Source organism: Centropristis striata, chromosome 5 (genome assembly GCF_030273125.1).
Source record: "Centropristis striata isolate RG_2023a ecotype Rhode Island chromosome 5, C.striata_1.0, whole genome shotgun sequence".
In the NCBI taxonomy this organism is placed as follows: domain Eukaryota; kingdom Metazoa; phylum Chordata; class Actinopteri; order Perciformes; family Serranidae; genus Centropristis; species Centropristis striata.
This window is the reverse complement of record NC_081521.1, coordinates 16836943-16855019: the sequence shown is the minus strand read 5'-3', so window position 1 is coordinate 16855019 and position 18077 is coordinate 16836943. Positions and strand designations below refer to the sequence as shown.

Here is an 18077-nt window from a genome sequence, read left to right as displayed (position 1 = left end):
TGTGCTATAAACAACCAAAATGGTGTTTCATGACACATTCTACAGAGCAAATTAAAGGAAAAGAAGCTTGTAGCATCCTGTAAAATCAGAGCGGTTTCAAGCCTGTAATTCTATAGAATTCTATATATATTATATATCTGGTATATTGTCTATGTTTTAAGGTGTCCTCAGGTGTCCCTGACAAAGATTGAGAAACTTCGTCTCTAAATAAAGCTACAACGATTTCTTGTGCTGCAATGCATTAAAATCTCACAGGAGATGAAAGTTTTATTGCTCCAAATTATGAAATTATCCATCACAAACAAGTGATTGATCATAAATATTGTGATGTGGTAAACTGGCAGCTGACTGCAGGGTAAAGGTTTCAGTGTGTGTGTGTGTGTGTGTGTGTGCGCCAGGTTTCTTGAGTGGATCTGAAGTGATGAGAGCCTTAGGCAGAGAAACATTTTCAGCTTTACATCCTCGTCTTGTCCCGACAAAGCTGACACATTCCTCTGTGTGTGTGTGTGTGTGTGTGTGTGTGTGTGTGTGTGTGTGTGTGTGTGTGTAAGGGGGCCGATGATAGCGATTAAAGATATTTCAGATTCCTGGATGCTTACGGCGAGGTAGAGGAGAGTTGAAGACAGAGGGAAACAGGACTGAAGATGGAAAAACAGAAAAAAAGTTGACAGATTGTTGATAAGACAGAAGAGACATTTATGGAGAGAAACAGAAACAAATGGAGACAGAGAGGACAGCAGGACATGTCAGATTATTGGCTCAGTTGCATGACTTTTGCATCGCAGCTCTCTACCTGCCTCATCTCAGACTTCAGTCACAAAAGATATTACACTTATATTACAACATAAATACATCCATAAAGTTTTGCAGCTGAGTGCAATATACCCTGGTTTTTAACATCTAACTGCAGTTATCGATATGGCACAAATATTGTCTCTGCAGCAGAACACAGAGGCAGAAGCAGCTGCAGGCACAGACATGAATAGCACACTTTGTTTAAATTATTGGCTTTTTAGTTAGTTATATTGCTTTTTTCTTTTTTTTTCTTGCACCAGTCTTGTGTCTCAAAGACACCAAATGAGGAGAAATGTCTTTGTATATTGTTATACAATGACCATAAACACTTTCTATTCTATTATAAGCTTCAGGTCCTGACCAACGAGGTGCAAAACTTCAGGAAGGAATTTAAACCTGACGGAGAGAGAAAAAACATATTTGTGATTAATTTAATACCTCAGTCTGTCAGTGTGCTTCAGTTAGCACCAAACTCTCTGAAGACGCTCATCATTTCACTGTAACTGTGCAGAAAGAGGCCAAACGTGTGCATATCATCAAATATGCACCAACGTGCTACTTGCTTGGCAGCATAATGAGGAGTGTTTTTCACCATCTGTAGATGCTTCCAGAAATTACAGGATTTTTTTTGTCCTTTTGTGCAGTTTTATTGGCAGCAAAAGCAGCAAAATCCTGTAGTGAATTTAACTGTCGATCTATTGGGACGAGGCTACTTGGTGGTTCAGGTTTGCATCAAATCTGGCTGCAGCTCTTGTGTAGAGTTTGCACGATCAAAGACCTGCAGCTCAGGTTTAACTGGTAAGTCTAAGTTCCCCGTAGGAGTGAATGAGAGCGTGATGTCTGCTGCGATTGGCTCCAGCGACCCAAGTTTGGATGATTAGTTCAGGATAATGAAGAGAAAGGTAAATAAAGATTACTGAGCAGCAGCTTGTTAACTTTTAAATTATTTCATTGTCAGTTCCAAAGTTATTAGTCAAGATGTTTGCATGATGAAAAAAGTATTGAAGAAGGTGACAGGCCTCCAGAAAGCAGAATCTGTGGTGACGTTCATTAACAATAGCAAATGTCTCCCATCACCCTGATATAAAGACTGAAGGAGGACTAACAGAGGGATACAGACAGATAAGGACGAGGACAGAGAGCTGCTGTGTTTTTGGCACTTCTCAGGAATCAGAAAGTGGAGTTTTAAAACAGAGAACTCCACAGAACTCAGACAAGAGTTGGCAAGTACAGCTGGCCAAACACACAGCAGCAATCAGCCCGGCAGAGAGCCAGAGCCAAGATCCTGTCAGAGACACAATCACTGCCTTTTTAGGTATTTCCACACAGAGAGGGCCTGACATCTGAGAGCTGAACCTGCTGAACCCCGAACCACCACAGAGGTGTTCAGTGGGCAGCAGGAGAGTCACGGCCTATTAATGAGATCAAAACTGAGAAGAAGAAGCTCCGAAAAACTGCAGCCAAAAGCGATATGTTCCTGAGGGAATATTAATAATGATAATGAAGTTGTACCTGCACTGTCCGCTCAGGTTGTCACAGTTGACGTCGGGGGAGAGGACACCGGGCCGGGAGCAGTTGCAGACCTCACAGCCGACCACCGGGTGGCAGCCAAACGTCTGCGGCTCACACTGTGTGCACTCAGGTAGCACGGTCCTCGGAGGGCAGATACAGTCTCCGGTCACAGGCTCACACAGTCGCGTGCCACAGTTACAGGCTGCAGAGAGACGGGACGGGACAGAGAGAAATACTTTAGTGTTGAGACAGGAGGAGGACAAGAAGAGACACAAATAAACTTTACTGTAAACACATTAGATGTGTTAATTAGTCCGTGAACTATTTTTTAGAAGCACATCATGTTTTAAAGTCTGTGGATACCTAGACAAAGTCCAGCAGCAGAGGACAAAAGACATGACTATCATACTGTGATAGTAAAACTCACATAAAACATGATAATTAATTAGCAATTTAAATTCAGGTCTCACATCGTCTCGCAGACACATGGGAAACTCACATCTCTGGAGTTGATAAGACTGAAACGTTTAAACCTTTTCCTTCATTGATTTTACACAAACGCTTACCTTTTTAACCTTCCTCTTATGTAAACGGGTTAGCATTGACCCATAAAATACTGTCAAAACAATTACTTATCATCCTATTTGTTTCTTACCTCTGTGTGACCTTGTGAGGCTTCCTTATACATTAAAAGATTAGTCTTAATATTTTTTGTGTGACCCCCTGGGCCTTTTTGACAGCATACCCCTCGTTTTCAATTTAAAAAAAAAAAGGTAAAATTAACCTCAAGAGAATTATATTAAATAAAAGGTTATTGTGTTACCTGACTATTACTGAGGGGTATTAGAAGACAGCTCAAATTAATGTTTTATTTTAATATTAACTATAGTAACATCTATGGTGTTAAAATTTTGACCCGTAAATATTTCACTAAATATTGTAATCTTATATTATAACTGAAACAACACAAATGTTATAATCCATTCCCAAGGGCATTTTATAATTTAGTGAAATTTATGTTTTGTGTGTTGTGCGGTACTTTTATGCATTTAAAACCTAAAAGGGGTCGGTGCCGACCCGAACACAAGAGGAAGGTTACGTTAATGCATAACATAAATTTGTAACATTTTGACCTCAGTTCTGTCCACTCTGGTCACCAAGTTTAATGTTTGTCCAGTTATTGTTGTTCACCCTCTGAGTTCTGCAGGCCTGACAGGGATCTCAGCCTGACCTCGTACCCTCTGTGTGCTGATATCTTGCCTGGAAGGGGTTAAATGAGGCTCCAGAGCTGGGCGAAATTTTGGCAAGGAAAAAAAAAATAGCATGGACATTTTTAAATGGGTACCTTGACCTCTGACATAATGGAAAAATGAAAATGAACTATATTTCATCAGTTCAAAAAGTTGTAAACCCTTGTACACTCTCAACTTTCCAAATTTAAATATGCACATAACCAAAATATTATATCTATTCCTTATTTTTTGAGTAAAACATCTTGTCTCAGTGCTGAGCTGCATCTCAGATTAATCTTTATACTCCAGCTTTCAGATGATTTTCATCACTTTTATTTACTGTTGACATGCTAAAAATCTGCCCCTAAAAATCCTCTGACAAAGACAAAACTGTAGTTATAGTTATGTAGGGTCACTGTGTTAATGATGATCTGGACTCTGCAGCAGCAGCCATGGTAGAGTAATGTTTTAGAACGTGAGGAAAAGATCTGCAGAATCAGATTTCATCGGTCCATGATGTGATGACTCACGCCTGCAGTTGGGGAAGCCCCAGTAGCCGGTGGCGCACATGGAGCAGTCGCGTCCGATGACGTTGGGCCGGCAGCGGCACTGACCGCCGAACGCCTCACAGGTGTCGCTGTCGGCGCCGACCTCATGGCAAGCACACGGCATCGCCCCGTTGTTGAAGAACGCAGACAGAGACACGGCCGAACCGAGGCAGAATGGAGAGGCTGAGGACGGACTGAGGAGGAGGAGGAGGAGGAGGGTCGTTTATTCACCCACTGAAGAACATAACATGACTGTAATAGCAGCTCCACTACTGTTGACACTGATCTCAGTAAACAGACACTGACCTGATGTGGAAGCTGTTCTGGCCACAGCTGCTGATGAAGTCGTAGGATTTGTCCAGAGGTTCCTCGTTCAGGTAGCTGGAGCTGTAGCTAGGCTCGGGCACCACCAGCACGTAGTCCTGCAGGGAACCAGCACAGAGAGGAGAGGAGAGGAGAGGAGAGGAGAGGAGAGGAGAGGAGAGGAGAGGAGAGGAGAGGAGAGGAGAGGAGAGGAGAGGAGAGGAGAGGAGAGGAGAGGAGAGGAGAGGAGCGGAGAGGAGAGGAGAGGAGAGGAGGTTCTTTATTTGTTGTGGTAAGATTTTGGGGGAAAGACAGCAGGGAATAAAAACTTTTTTCTGTTTCTATATTTCAGATTATAAACCCAAACTTGTGTTCCTTTGGAAGTTGAATTGTGACAAAATATCTGCTGATCCTATCTAGCAAGAATGGAATAACTGAACATTAATAAAAATGAATACATATATTTTTTATGCATAATTACAGGGTATATTTGTTCAAGATGCCTAACATGACATATGTTTATAAGTTGAAAAACAAACTACATGTTGACTTTTAAATCATAGCTTTCTATAAATTTGCCTTGTATGCAATGCCTAAATCTGAGGCAGGTGTGAAGAATTGATGCTGGTTTGAAGGCAAAGGGTGTTGATTGAGATTTTTCTACTGTTCACTCACTTTGCATTTTGTTAAAAAAAAAACAACTATTAACATTTCTAAATTTAAAAGCATTCTTATTTTACAGCATTTTTCTAGAGATGAAGATTTTTTCTATTAACTGTTTTATTCATGCAACCTCCAGGCAAAATTATTTCAACCAACTGTAAAAATGATCAAAAATAAGTTAATAAAATAATGAAAATAATGAGAAGATGGTAAGACTAAAGAGGAAGAACACGTTTTTTATTTAACCTTAAACATTTTTTGTGAATCTCCAGAGAGAGAAAGTGAAACAAAAAGAGGAGAGTGTGACGGACCAGCCACAGCGTCTTGTCAGCAGGGATCTGCACGGTGAGGAAGACCTCGTGGTCAGTCACGTCCAGGATGATCTGGTTCTCAGAGACCAGCACGTTCCTGCAGCCGTAGGCATGCGGGCAGAAGGAGGCGTTGGCGTGGCCTGACAAAAGGAGAACACATTAAACCTGTCAGCCTGTTTGTTTATTATTAATAATATTATTATTATTACATGTATTTACTGTTATTTTATTAACTCTCAACCAGCTCTCACCCTGCCAGATCCGCCCCCCGTTGATGTAGACCTGGACCGGGTAGGTGGGGTGCAGCGGCTGGTGGTAGTGCAGGATGAAGACGTAGCGGCCGAGGGCGTGCACACGTGTCGAGTACACCGCGGCATTCTGGGTAACAGGATGACAGAGGAAGAGATGTTTACATGTCAGATACATTCAAAATCACATTTTTTTCCTTCCCTATTTTCCCTATTTTTATATTTTCTCTCAAATCAACAGATTTAAAAAAAAAAAAGTTTTGAATCATAGTTGATAAGTTTAGATAAGTCTATGTTGCCTTATTATTTATATTATATTATTATACTTGTCATAATAAATTGCACAATTCTACTTTTACATATTTGCAGTAGAGCACACCTTATATATAAATATCTTCTGTACACTTTCTATGTTATATATCTGTGTTTAGCCTTTTATACCATACTGTGTTAATACTTTACATATTTATTTATTTATATATAATATTTATTGTTCATATTACAGTGTGCAATGACATGCAACAATCTATTTAAAAAGCAACATGTGCAATATTTTTTTTAGTTTGCTTGATCTTGCCTTTATCATTCCAGCAAGTGAGTTAATTGTGTTCTCTGTGTTTTCTCTTAAGCTGCAGCAGGTTTGGTTCAGTCTGTTCTGTATTTGTGTAACTGGAGCTCTGAAACATGGATTTACTGCTCAGAGATAAGAACCCAGCAGGAAACTTTAACATCTGTTTCTCTTATTCAGATAAACCTTTGCATGATCGGCCCATTTCCTTCAGTCGGCTCACATTTCTCCTGTTCTCCTGATCCACAGCAGGGAAGTCAGTTAGACGTTTGCAGAGTTTTACCTCCAGGTTCCTCAGTGCAGCTGGTTAAGCTCATTAAAACAACTTAATGTACTTTTCTTCTATAACAAAGAATCACAATCTACTCTTTTTTTCCATATAAAAGTCTAATTTATAGAGTAACTAGTGACTGTCAGAATCAACTTTTTATTTTAAAATGTAGTAAAGTAGAAGTGGCATATAATAGAGATAATAATAGTAACCAAAACATAAATAACGACTTTCCCCTGACTTAAAAACAAAGAAAAACAGTTATATGTGAGTTTGTGATCACATAAATGCTCTTTGCATGGATGGAATAAGGTTGCAAAGAAAATAAAAGATTTAAATCTTATAAAAAAGAATGCATGGCACATAAAAGGGTTTATGCAAAATTAGAATGCCTTTGTCAGAAATGGAAATATGTATTTAAAATGACAGATGTGTTGTGACAAAATAAAATACAATTTTAAATAGATATTTGAGCGTAAAATAAAGACATTAATTGCACACTACTTGAAACTTGCATTTTTTTTTTTGAGACCATATTCCTCCCGTGCACGAAGCCCTTCACAAGAGTATCTGTAGATCCTTTCTAGCAAGAATGTAATAACTGAACATTAAGATTTTTTTTATTTATTATTATGCATAATTACAGTGCATATTTGTTCAATATGCCTAACATGACATATGTTTTTATGTTGAAAAATCCACTACATGTTGACTTTTAAATCATAACTTTCTAAACATTTACCTCGTATGTTATGCATATATTTAAAAATTTTTTATAAAATAAAAAGATATATATGATATATAAAATAATAATAATAATAATAATAATAATAATAATAATAATAAACTCTCTCTATATATATCATGCATATTGTTCATTGCTTCTTAAATATTGCTATATTTTATTTTATATGACTTTTTATATTTTATATATCCTGTTTTTCTTGAATGGAACCTCTCAGCGAAGGTTTTTCTTACAGCTGTACTTTTATAACCAGAGTGACAAATAAATAAAATAATGTAAATAATTAGAAGATGGTAAGACTATAGAGAAAGAGAGAAAGAGAGGAGGAGGACCATATTCCTCCAATGCACAAAGCCCTTCAAGAGGAATAAAATCAAGAAAACAGCTGGAAACAAAACTCCTGTGAGCTCGATTTCAACAAGAGATTAAAATGAAATAATACTTCCAGTCCAGTATGTTATTTATGATCCGTACCTGCAGAGCGTCCAGCCTGACATGCTCGCTGTGGTCGGCGGCGTGCGGCGGTCTGTCTCCACTCCAGGCCGGCTCGTCTCTCTGGTGCTGGGGGGGCAGAGGGGGGGCGGCCAGGACCAACTCCTGCATGGAGGAGCTCTGGCCCTCCTTCAGGACCAGGGAGCTGGACGGGGTCTGGAAACGAGAGGGGACGCAGGAGGAGCTGCAGAAACACAGAGGAGGAGGAAGACGGTTAGAAATTCTTCTCTCTGAGTGTGAAGATATTAATGAGCAGAGTCTCAGTTATTCACCTGTCAGGGGAGAAGAGTCCGTGAGTGCTGATGCAGTGGACTTTAGGTTCTACGTACTCCATGGAGAACTGGGCTGCAGGCACCAGGAACACTTTGTGCTGCAGGAAACAGATTCACAGAAGAAAAAGAACAAGACTGAAGTTAATAAATGTTTGTTTGGAAGTAAGAAATCATTTAAGTTGTCAAAAAATAGTTTATTATTTCTTCTGTTTTAGCAGTTTTTATCATTTTTCATCCTTTATCCTTTTTAATATTTATTTTTTTATTAAGTAGTCTGTTATACTTTTTTAGATTTCCTTTAATGTAAAGTTTGGTGCCTCAGGGTGTTCCACAGAAATATGTTTTATTGTTTTTTTTACCAGTTAATTAAATGCTTTATTTCATGTAATCAATCACATGATCATTTAACCGATAAAATATACAAAATACGGGGAAATGCTCATTATAGTCATTGTTTAAATAATCTCTTAATTTTGTTACTTTGAATATATAATAACAACAAAAATATAATAATAATAATAATAATAATAATAATAATAACAACAATAATTATAATAATACATTTGATTTACAATGCAAACCACAGACTGAAAAAAGGACTTTAAACTTTTGGTTCTTCCCCTCTGGATGGTTTCAAGATTATTTTTTCTTCTTTCTGTTTTTAGCTGTTTTTAATATTTTTTATAATTAGACTGTTATACTTTCAACCTGTAGCACTTTGAGATATCCTTTAGTGTAAAGTGCATTATGAATAAAATGTATTCTTCTTCTTCTTCTTCTCATTATTATTATTATATATTCAAAGTGTGCAAATATAAGAGATTATTTGGGCAATGATTATGATGAGCCCTTCCCCGTATTCTGTACATTTTATTGGATAAATTATCAGTAACAGAACACATGACATAAAGCATTTAATTAACTGGTTAAAAAACAATAATACATTTAATTTCTGTGGAACCACAAAGCATAAACAGTTACACAACCAAAAAACTTTTGGTTTGTCCCCTCTAGATGGTTTCAACATTATTTTTCTTTCTGTTTTTCTATCCTTTTTTAATCATTTTTATAATTAGGCTGTTATGCATTTAACTTGTAGCACTTTGAAATTTCCTTTAATGTAAAGTGCATTATTAATAAAATGTATTATTAATTAGGGCCCGAGCAGGCAACGACCTGCGAGGTCCCTATTGTATTTCGAATGATTATTAGGGCCCGAGCAGGCAACGACCTGCGAGGCCCCTATTGTATTTCGAATGTTTATTAGGGCCCGAGCAGGCAACGACCTGCGAGGTCCCTATTGTATTTCGAATGATTATTTATTAGGGCCCGAGCAGGCAACGACCTGCGAGGTCCCTATTGTATTTCGAATGTTTATTAGGGCCCGAGCAGGCAACGACCTGCGAGGTCCCTATTGTATTTCGAATGTTTATTGGGGCCCGAGCAGGCAACGACCTGCGAGGTCCCTATTGTATTTCGAATGATTATTTATTAGGGCCCGAGCAGGCAACGACCTGCGAGGTCCCTATTGTATTTCGAATGTTTATTAGGGCCCGAGCAGGCAACGACCTGCGAGGTCCCTATTGTATTTCGAATGATTATTCTTTTTTTTATTTTTAGGGACCGAGCACTAACGGTGCAAGGACCCTATTGTAATTGGTCCGTTTTTAGGGACCGAGCACCGAGGTGCGAGGACCCTATTGAAATTGGTCCGTTTCTTATTAGGGCCCGAGCAGGCAACGACCTGCGAGGTCCCTATTGTATTTCGAATGATTATTTATTAGGGCCCGAGCAGGCAACGACCTGCGAGGTCCCTATTGTATTTCGAATGATTATTTATTTTTTTTTTTATTATTCTCGTACCCAAATGATCGCATATTTCACTGCCTGAACATACCCCAAAACTCATGAAACTCTAAATATAAGTCATACCTGGTGAAAAATTTTATAATCTATTGTCATCCTGAATTTCCACCACTAGGTGGCGCTATAATAAAGGAAAACGCATTTAGGCTAATAACTCCCACATACTTTATCGCACATTCAAAAAACATATATCCACGCGTTCACTGAGTTGTGCTGAATCTCGTGATATAGGCCACTCCCATTTTCGCCTACCGTTTTTTTTCGCAAATTCGCGAAATGTCGCAAACATACTTTTTCGAACTCCTCCTAGGCAATTTCATCATTTTGCACCAAACTTTGCACACAGCATCTATGGACTCTCATGACAAAAAGTTATTAAAAGAATTTTGATTACCCAAAGAATACTCAAGTTATTAAATAACAACTTCCTGCAGGTGGCGCTATTTTCAACACAAAACACGAAGTGTTGCATATCTCCACATTGGTGTGTCTGAATGACATGAAACTCAGGTTACTACTTCCCCATGAGCCCCTGAGGCTCGCTGCAAAATTTTGGCCGATGACCACTAGGTGGCGCTCTTTAAATCTAAGTATTTTATATCTCCAAATCGGTTAGTCAGATTCACACCAAACTTGGTATACTTATTGTCAATGCCCTCCTGAGGATAACCCTTGAAGATTTTATTGATCGGCCCCTAGGTGGCGCTCTGGCGGCAGTTTAATTTAATAAGTGCCACTTTGCCCAGACCATAAGACTTAAGGCAATGAAATTCATAGGGGTGGTATAGCCTGGCCCCTGTAACGCACAAACCCTGACGGCAGCATGCCCCGACACGCGTGTACTGCGAGGGCCCGTTCAGTACTGCGCGCAGTCCTAGTTATTATTATTATTATTTTTTTTTTTATTCTTCTTCCCAAATGATCGCATTTTTCACTGCCTGAACATACTCCAAAACTCATGAAACTTTAAATATAAGTCACACATGGTGAAAAATTTTATAATCTGTTGTCATCCTGAATTTCCACCACTAGGTGGCGCTATAATAAAGGAAAACGCATTTAGGCTAATAACTCCCACATACTTTATCGCACATTCAAAAAACTTATATCCCCGCGTTCACTGAGTTGTGCTGAATCTCCTGATATAAGCCACTCCCATTTTCGCCTAGAGTTTTTTTTCGCAAATTCGCGAAAAGTCACAAACCTACTTTTTCGAACTCCTCCTAGGCAATTTCATCGTTTTGCACCAAACTTTGCACACAGCATCTATGGACCCTCATGACAAAAAGTTATTAAAAGAATTTTGATTACCCAAAGAATACTCAAGTTATTAAATAACAACTTCCTGCAGGTGGCGCTATTTTAAACACAGAACACAAAGTTTTGCATATCTCCACATTGGTGTGTCTGAATGACATGAAACTCAGGTTACTACTTCCCCATGAGCCCCTGATGCCTGCTGCAAAATTTTGGCCAGTTACCACTTGGTGGCGCTCTTTAAATTGAAGTATTTTAGATCTCCACATCAGTTGGTTGGATTAACACCAAACTTGGTATACTTATTGTCAATGCCCTCCTGAGGATAACCCTTGAAGGTTTTATTGATCGGCCCCTAGGTGGTGCTCTGGTGGCAGTTTAATTTAATAAGTGCTACTGTGCCCAGACCATAAGACTTAAGGCAATGAAATTCATAAGGGTGGTGTAGACTGGCCCCTGTAACGCACAAACCCCGACGGCAGCATGCCCCGACACGCGTGTACTGCGAGGGCCCGTTCAGTACTGCGCGCAGTCCTAGTTATTATTATTCTTCTTCCCAAATGATCGCATATTTCACTGCCTGAACATACCCCAAAACTCATGAAACTTTAAATATAAGTCACACCTGGTGAAAAATTTTATAATCTATTGTCATCCTGAATTTCCACCACTAGGTGGCGCTATAATAAAGGAAAGTGTGTTTTGGCTAATAACTCCCACATACTTTATCGCACATTCAAAAAACTCATATCCACGCGTTCAGTGAGTTGTGCTGAATCTCGTGATATAGGCCACTCCCATTTTCGCCTACCGTTTTTTTTCGCAAATTCGCGAAATGTCGCAAACCTACTTTTTCGAACTCCTCCTAGGCAATTTCATCGTTTTGCACCAAACTTTGCACAGAGCATCTATGGACCCTCATGACAAAAAGTTATTAAAATAATTTTGATTACCCAAAGAATACTCAAGTTATTAAATAACAACTTCCTGCAGGTGGCGCTATTTTCAACACAAAACACAAAGTGTTGCATATCTCCACATTGGTGAGTCTGAATGACATGAAACTCAGGTTACTACTTCCCCATGAACCCGAGGCTCTCTGCAAAATTTTGGCCGATTACCCCTAGGTGGCGCTCTTTAAAGTGAAGTATTTTATATCTCCAAATCAGTTGGTCGGATTAACACCAAACTTGGTATACTTATTGTCAATGCCCTCCCGAGGATAACCCCTGAAGGTTTTATTGATCGGCCCCTAGGTGGCGCTCTGGTGGAAGTTTAATTTAATAAGTGCCACTGTGCCCAAATCATAAGACTTAAGGCAATGAAATTCATAGGGGTGGTATAGCCTGGCCCCTGTAACGCACAAACCCCGACGGCAGCATGCCCCGACACGCGTGTACTGCAAGGGCCCGTTCAGTACTGCGCGCAGTCCTAGTTATTATTATTATTCTTTTTCATAACCAATAGTATTTGCCTTTTTGGGGGCTTTATCATATTCAAAAAGTCATCAAATTTGGAATATACATAAATCTCACGTGAAATTTACGTATTCTAATTGTCGCGGGAATGGGCGTGGCAAAATGACTCAACAGCGCCCCCTTGAAAGTCAAGAAAATTCAGCCCCTCGCACAGGAATGTCGTAGAGACACGAAATTTGGTACATACATATATCATGGGAAGACGCACCAAAAAGTCTCAAGAACCCATACCCTAAAATGTACAGGAAGTCGGCCATCTTGGATCGAAAATGGCATTTCCTGCTGTTTTTGCCCATTTCCACGTCGCATACTTTAACGAACTCCTCCTACATATTTGACCCGATCACCTTCAAACTTGGTCAGTACCATCACAAGACCTTTGGGATCAAAAGTTATTGAAAGCTTTACCGACGGTCACACTATGTGGGCGTAGCATGGCGGCAAAATATGGCGTCTCGCCATAAAACACGAGATCGTTATAACTTTCCCATTCTTTGTCCTATCTGCTACAAATTTCTCATGCTTCATCACAGTCCAGCCCTTAACACTTCTACATAACAATATTTCATAAAGCCCCGCCCCTTATGCTTTATCCACGCCCCATTATACAAAATGACCACGTTGCGTATTTTACATAACTCCTCCAACAGATTTCCTACCATTGACTTCAAACTTGGTCAGTACCATTACAAGGCCTTTGGGATCAAAAGTTATTGAAAGCTTTACAGACGGTCACACTATGTGGGCGTGGCATGGCGGCAAAATATGGCGTCTCGCCATGAAACACGAGACTGTATAACTTCACCATACATTGTCTCATCTGGCCCAAAATTCTTACACGTGATAAGGGTCCACCTCTGAACACACCAACATGTCAATATTGACACACAGTCATAGCGCCCCCAGCTGGCAACAGGAAGTAACAACTTTAACGCCTAGCCCCAGCAGTAGGTTTCACGTAGAGACACGAAATTTGGGACACACATTAATCATGTGGAGACGCACCAAAAAGTCTCTTGGACCCATACCTCAAACCCAACAGGAAGTCCGCCATCTTGGTTTGAATATCGCACTTGTCATCGTTTTTGGCCATTTCCAGGTCGCATACTTTAACAAACTCCTCCTACAGATTTCATCCCATGGACTTCAAACTTGGTCAGTACCATCACAAGGGCTTTGGGATCAAAAGTTATTGAAAGCTTTACCGACGGTCACACTATGTGGGCGTGGCATGGCGGCAAAATATGGCATCTCGCCATAACACACGAGACTGCATAACTTGACCGTACATTGTCCAATCTGTCCCAAATTTGATGAGGGTCCAGCCCGCAACTCAGGTTACTACTTCCCCATGAGCTCCTGAGGCTCGCTGCAAAATTTTGGGCGAAGACCACTAGGTGGTGCTCTTTAAATTGAAGTATTTTATATCTCCACTTCAGTTGGTCGGATTAACAGTAAACTTGGTAGACTTATTGTCAATGCCCTCCTGAGGATAACCCTTGAACATTTTATTGATCTGCCCCTAGGTGGCGCTCTGGCGGCAGTTTAATTTAATGAGTGCCACTGTGCCCAGACCATAAGACTTAAGGCAATGAAATTCATAGGGGTGGTATAGACTGGCCCCTGGAACACACACACCCCGACGGCAGCATGCCCCGACACACATGTACTGCGAGGGCCCGTTCAGTACTGCGCGCAGTCCTAGTTTATTATTATACTTTTTTTTCCTCAAAGTAAATTGCCTTTTTGGGGGCTTTATCATATTCAAAAACTCACCATTTTTGGAATGTACATACATCTCCGCTTAAATTTACGTATTCTTGTGGTCCCAGGAATGGGCGTGGCAAAATGACTCAACAGCGCCCCCTTGAAAGTCAAGAAAATTCAGCCCCTCGCACAGGAATGTCATATCGGCATGCCATTTGGTACATACATGTATCATGGCAAGACGCACCAAAAAGTCTCAAGAACCCATACCCTAAAACGTACAGGAAGTCGGCCATCTTGGATTGAATATGGCGTTTCCTGCTGTTTTGGCCCATTTCCACGTCGCATACTTTAACGAACTCCTCCTACAGATTTTACCTGATCAACTTCAAACTTGGTCAGTAGCATCACAAGGCCTTTGGGATCAAAAGTTATTGAAAGCTTTATCGACGGTCACACTATGTGGGCGTGGCATGGCGGCAAAATATGGCGTCTCGCCATAAAACACGAGATCGTTATAACTTTCCCATTCTTTGTCCCATATGCTACAAATTTCTCATGCTTCATCACAGTCCAGCCCTTAACACTTCTACATAACAATATTTCATAAAGCCCCGCCCCTTATGCTTTATCCACGCCCCCTTTTACAAAATGACCACGTTGCGTATTTTACATAACTCCTCCAACAGATTTCGTACCATTGACTTCAAACTTGGTCAGTACCATTACAAGGCCTTTGGGATCAAAAGTTATCGAAAGCTTTACAGACGGTCACACTATGTGGCCGTGGCATGGCGGCAAAATATGCCGTCTCGCCATGAAACACGAGACTGTATAACTTCACCATACATTGTCTCATCTGGACCAAAATTCTTACACGTGATAAGGGTCCACCTCTGAACACACCAACATGTCAATATTGACACACAGTCATAGCGCCCCCAGCTGGCAACAGGAAGTAACAACTTTAACGCCTAGCCCCAGCAGTAGGTTTGACGTAGAGACACGAAATTTGGTACACACATTAATCATGTGGAGACGCCCCAAAAAGCCTCTTGGACCCATACCTCAAACCCAACAGGAAGTCCGCCATCTTGGTTTGAATATCGCACTTGTCATCGTTTTTGGCCATTTCCAGGTGGCATACTTTAACGAACTCCTCCTACAGATTTCATCCCATGGACTTCAAACTTGGTCAGTACCATCACAAGGGCTTTGGGATCAAAAGTTATTGAAAGCTTTATCGACGGTCACACTATGTGGGCGTGGCATGCCGCCAAAATATGGCATCTCGCCATAACACACGAGACTGCATAACTTGACCATACATTGTCCAATCTGTCCCAAATTTCACACACGTGATTAGGGTCCAGCCCACAACTTAGGTTACTACTTCCCCATGAGCCCCTGAGGCTCGCTGCAAAATTTTGGCCGAAGACCACTAGGTGGCGCTCTTTACATTGAAGTATTTTATATCTCCACATCGGTTGGTCGGATTAACACCAAACTTGGTATACTTATTGTCAATGCCCTCCTGAGGATAACCCTTGAAGATTTTACTGATCGGCCCTTAGGTGGCGCTGTGGCGGCAGTTTAATTCAATGAGTGCCACTGTGCCCAGACCATAAGACTTAAGGCAATGAAATTCATAGGGGTGGTATAGACTGGCCCCTGTAACGCACACACCCCAACGGCAGCATGCCCCGACACGCGTGGACTGCGAGGGCCCGTTCAGTACTGCGCGCAGTCCTAGTTATTTTTATTATTCTTCTTCCCAAATGATCGCATATTTCACTGCCTGAACATACCCCAAAACTCATGAAACTTTAAATATAACTCACACATGGTGAAAAATTTTATAATCTATTGTCATCCTGAATTTTCACCACTAGGTGGCGCTATAATAAAGGAAAGTGCGTTTAGGCTAATAACTTCCACATACTTTATCACACATTCAAAAAACTTATATCCACGCGTTCACTGAGTTGTGCTGAATCTCGTGATACAGGCCACTCCCATTTTCGCCTACCGTTTTTTTTCGCAAATTCGCGAAATGTCGCAAACCTACTTTTTCGAACTCCTCCTAGGCAATTTCATCGTTTTGCACCAAACTTTGCACACAGCATCTATAGACCCTCATGACAAAAAGTTATTAAAAGAATTTTGATTACCCAAAGGATACTCAAGTTATTAAATAACAACTTCCTGCAGGTGGCGCTATTTTCAACACAAAACACAAAGTGTTGCATATCTCCACATTGGTGTGTCTGAATGACATGAAACTCAGGTTACTACTTCCCCATGAGCCCCTGAGGATCTCTGCAAAATTTTAGGCGATGACCACTAGGTGGCGCTCTTTAAATTGAACTATTTTATATCTCCAAATCGGTTGGTCGGATTAACACCAAACCTGGTATACTTATTGTCAATGCCCTCTTGAGAATAACCCTTGAAGGTTTTATTGATCGGCCCCTAGGTGGCGCTCTGGCAGCAGTTTAATTTAAAAAATGCCACTGTGCCCAGACCATAACACTTAAGGCAATGAAATTCATAGGGGTGGTGTAGACTGGCCCCTGTAATGCACAAACCCTGACGGCAGCATGCCCCGACACGCATGTACTGCGAGGGCCCGTTCAGTACTGCGCGCAGTCCTAGTTAGGGCCCGAGCAGGCAACGACCTGCGAGGTCCCTATTGTATTTCGAATGATTATTTATTAGGGCCCGAGCAGGCAACGACCTGCGAGGTCCCTATTGTATTTCGAATGATTATTTATTTTTATTATTTTTATTATTCTTTGTCCCAAATGATCGCATATTTCACTGCCTGAACATACCCCAAAACTCATGAAACTTTAAATATAAGTCACACATGGTGAAAAATTTTATAATCTATTGTCATCCTGAATTTCCACCACTAGGTGGCGCTATAATAAAGGAAAGCGCGTTTAGGCAAATAACTCCCACATACTTTATCGCACATTCAAAAAACTTATATCCACGCGTTCACTGAGTCGTGCTGAATCTCGTGATATAAGCCACGCCCATTTTCGCCTACCGTTTTTTTTCGCAAATTCGCGAAATGTCGCAAACCTACTTTTTCGAACTCCTCCTAGGTAATTTCATCGTTCTGCACCAAACTTTGCACACAGCATCTATGGACCCTCATAACAAAAAGTTATTAAAATAATTTTGATTACCCAAAGAATACTCAAGTTATTAAATAACAACTTCCTGCAGGTGGCGCTATTTTCAACACAAAACACAAAGTGTTGCATATCTCCACATTGGTGTGTCTGAATGACATGAAACTCAGGTTACTACTTCCCCATGAGCCCCTGAGGCTCGCTGCAAAATTTTGGCCGATGACCACTAGGTGGCGCTCTTTAAATTGAAGTAATTTATATCTCTACATCGGTTGGTCGGATTAACACCAAACTTGGTATACTTATTGTCAATGCCCTCTTGACAATAACCCTTGAAGGTTTTATTGATCGGCCCCTAGGTGGCGCTCTGGCGGCAGTTTAATTTTAAAAATGCCACTGTGCCCAGACCATAAGACTTAAGGCAATGAAATTCGTAGGGGTGGTATAGACTGGCCCCTGTAACGCACGCACCCTGACGGCAGCATGCCCCGACACGCGCGTACTGCGAGGGCCCGTTCAGTACTGCGCGCAGTCCTAGTTTTTATTATTCTTCTTCCCAAATGATCGCATATTTCACTGCCTGAACATACCCCAAAACTCATGAAACTTTAAATATAAGTCACACCTGGTGAAAAATTTTATAATCTATTGTCATCCTGAATTTCC

General features: G+C 40.6%; 1 protein-coding gene across 2 annotated transcripts in view; it reads right to left on the bottom strand.

Annotated features, from left to right (window-relative positions):
- The window catches only part of lama5 (laminin, alpha 5), a 158557-nt gene that overhangs the window by 40370 nt on the left and 100110 nt on the right, over positions 1 to 18077 (bottom strand). For both annotated transcript variants that reach the window (XM_059332817.1, XM_059332818.1), the window contains exons 29-35: positions 7961 to 8058; positions 7671 to 7872; positions 5616 to 5742; positions 5365 to 5504; positions 4394 to 4509; positions 4070 to 4281; positions 2308 to 2509 (exon numbers count right to left, since the gene is read on the bottom strand). In XM_059332817.1, coding sequence (XP_059188800.1) covers positions 2308 to 2509; positions 4070 to 4281; positions 4394 to 4509; positions 5365 to 5504; positions 5616 to 5742; positions 7671 to 7872; positions 7961 to 8058 — 1097 coding nt within the window. The remainder of the gene's footprint in view (positions 1 to 2307; positions 2510 to 4069; positions 4282 to 4393; positions 4510 to 5364; positions 5505 to 5615; positions 5743 to 7670; positions 7873 to 7960; positions 8059 to 18077) is intronic.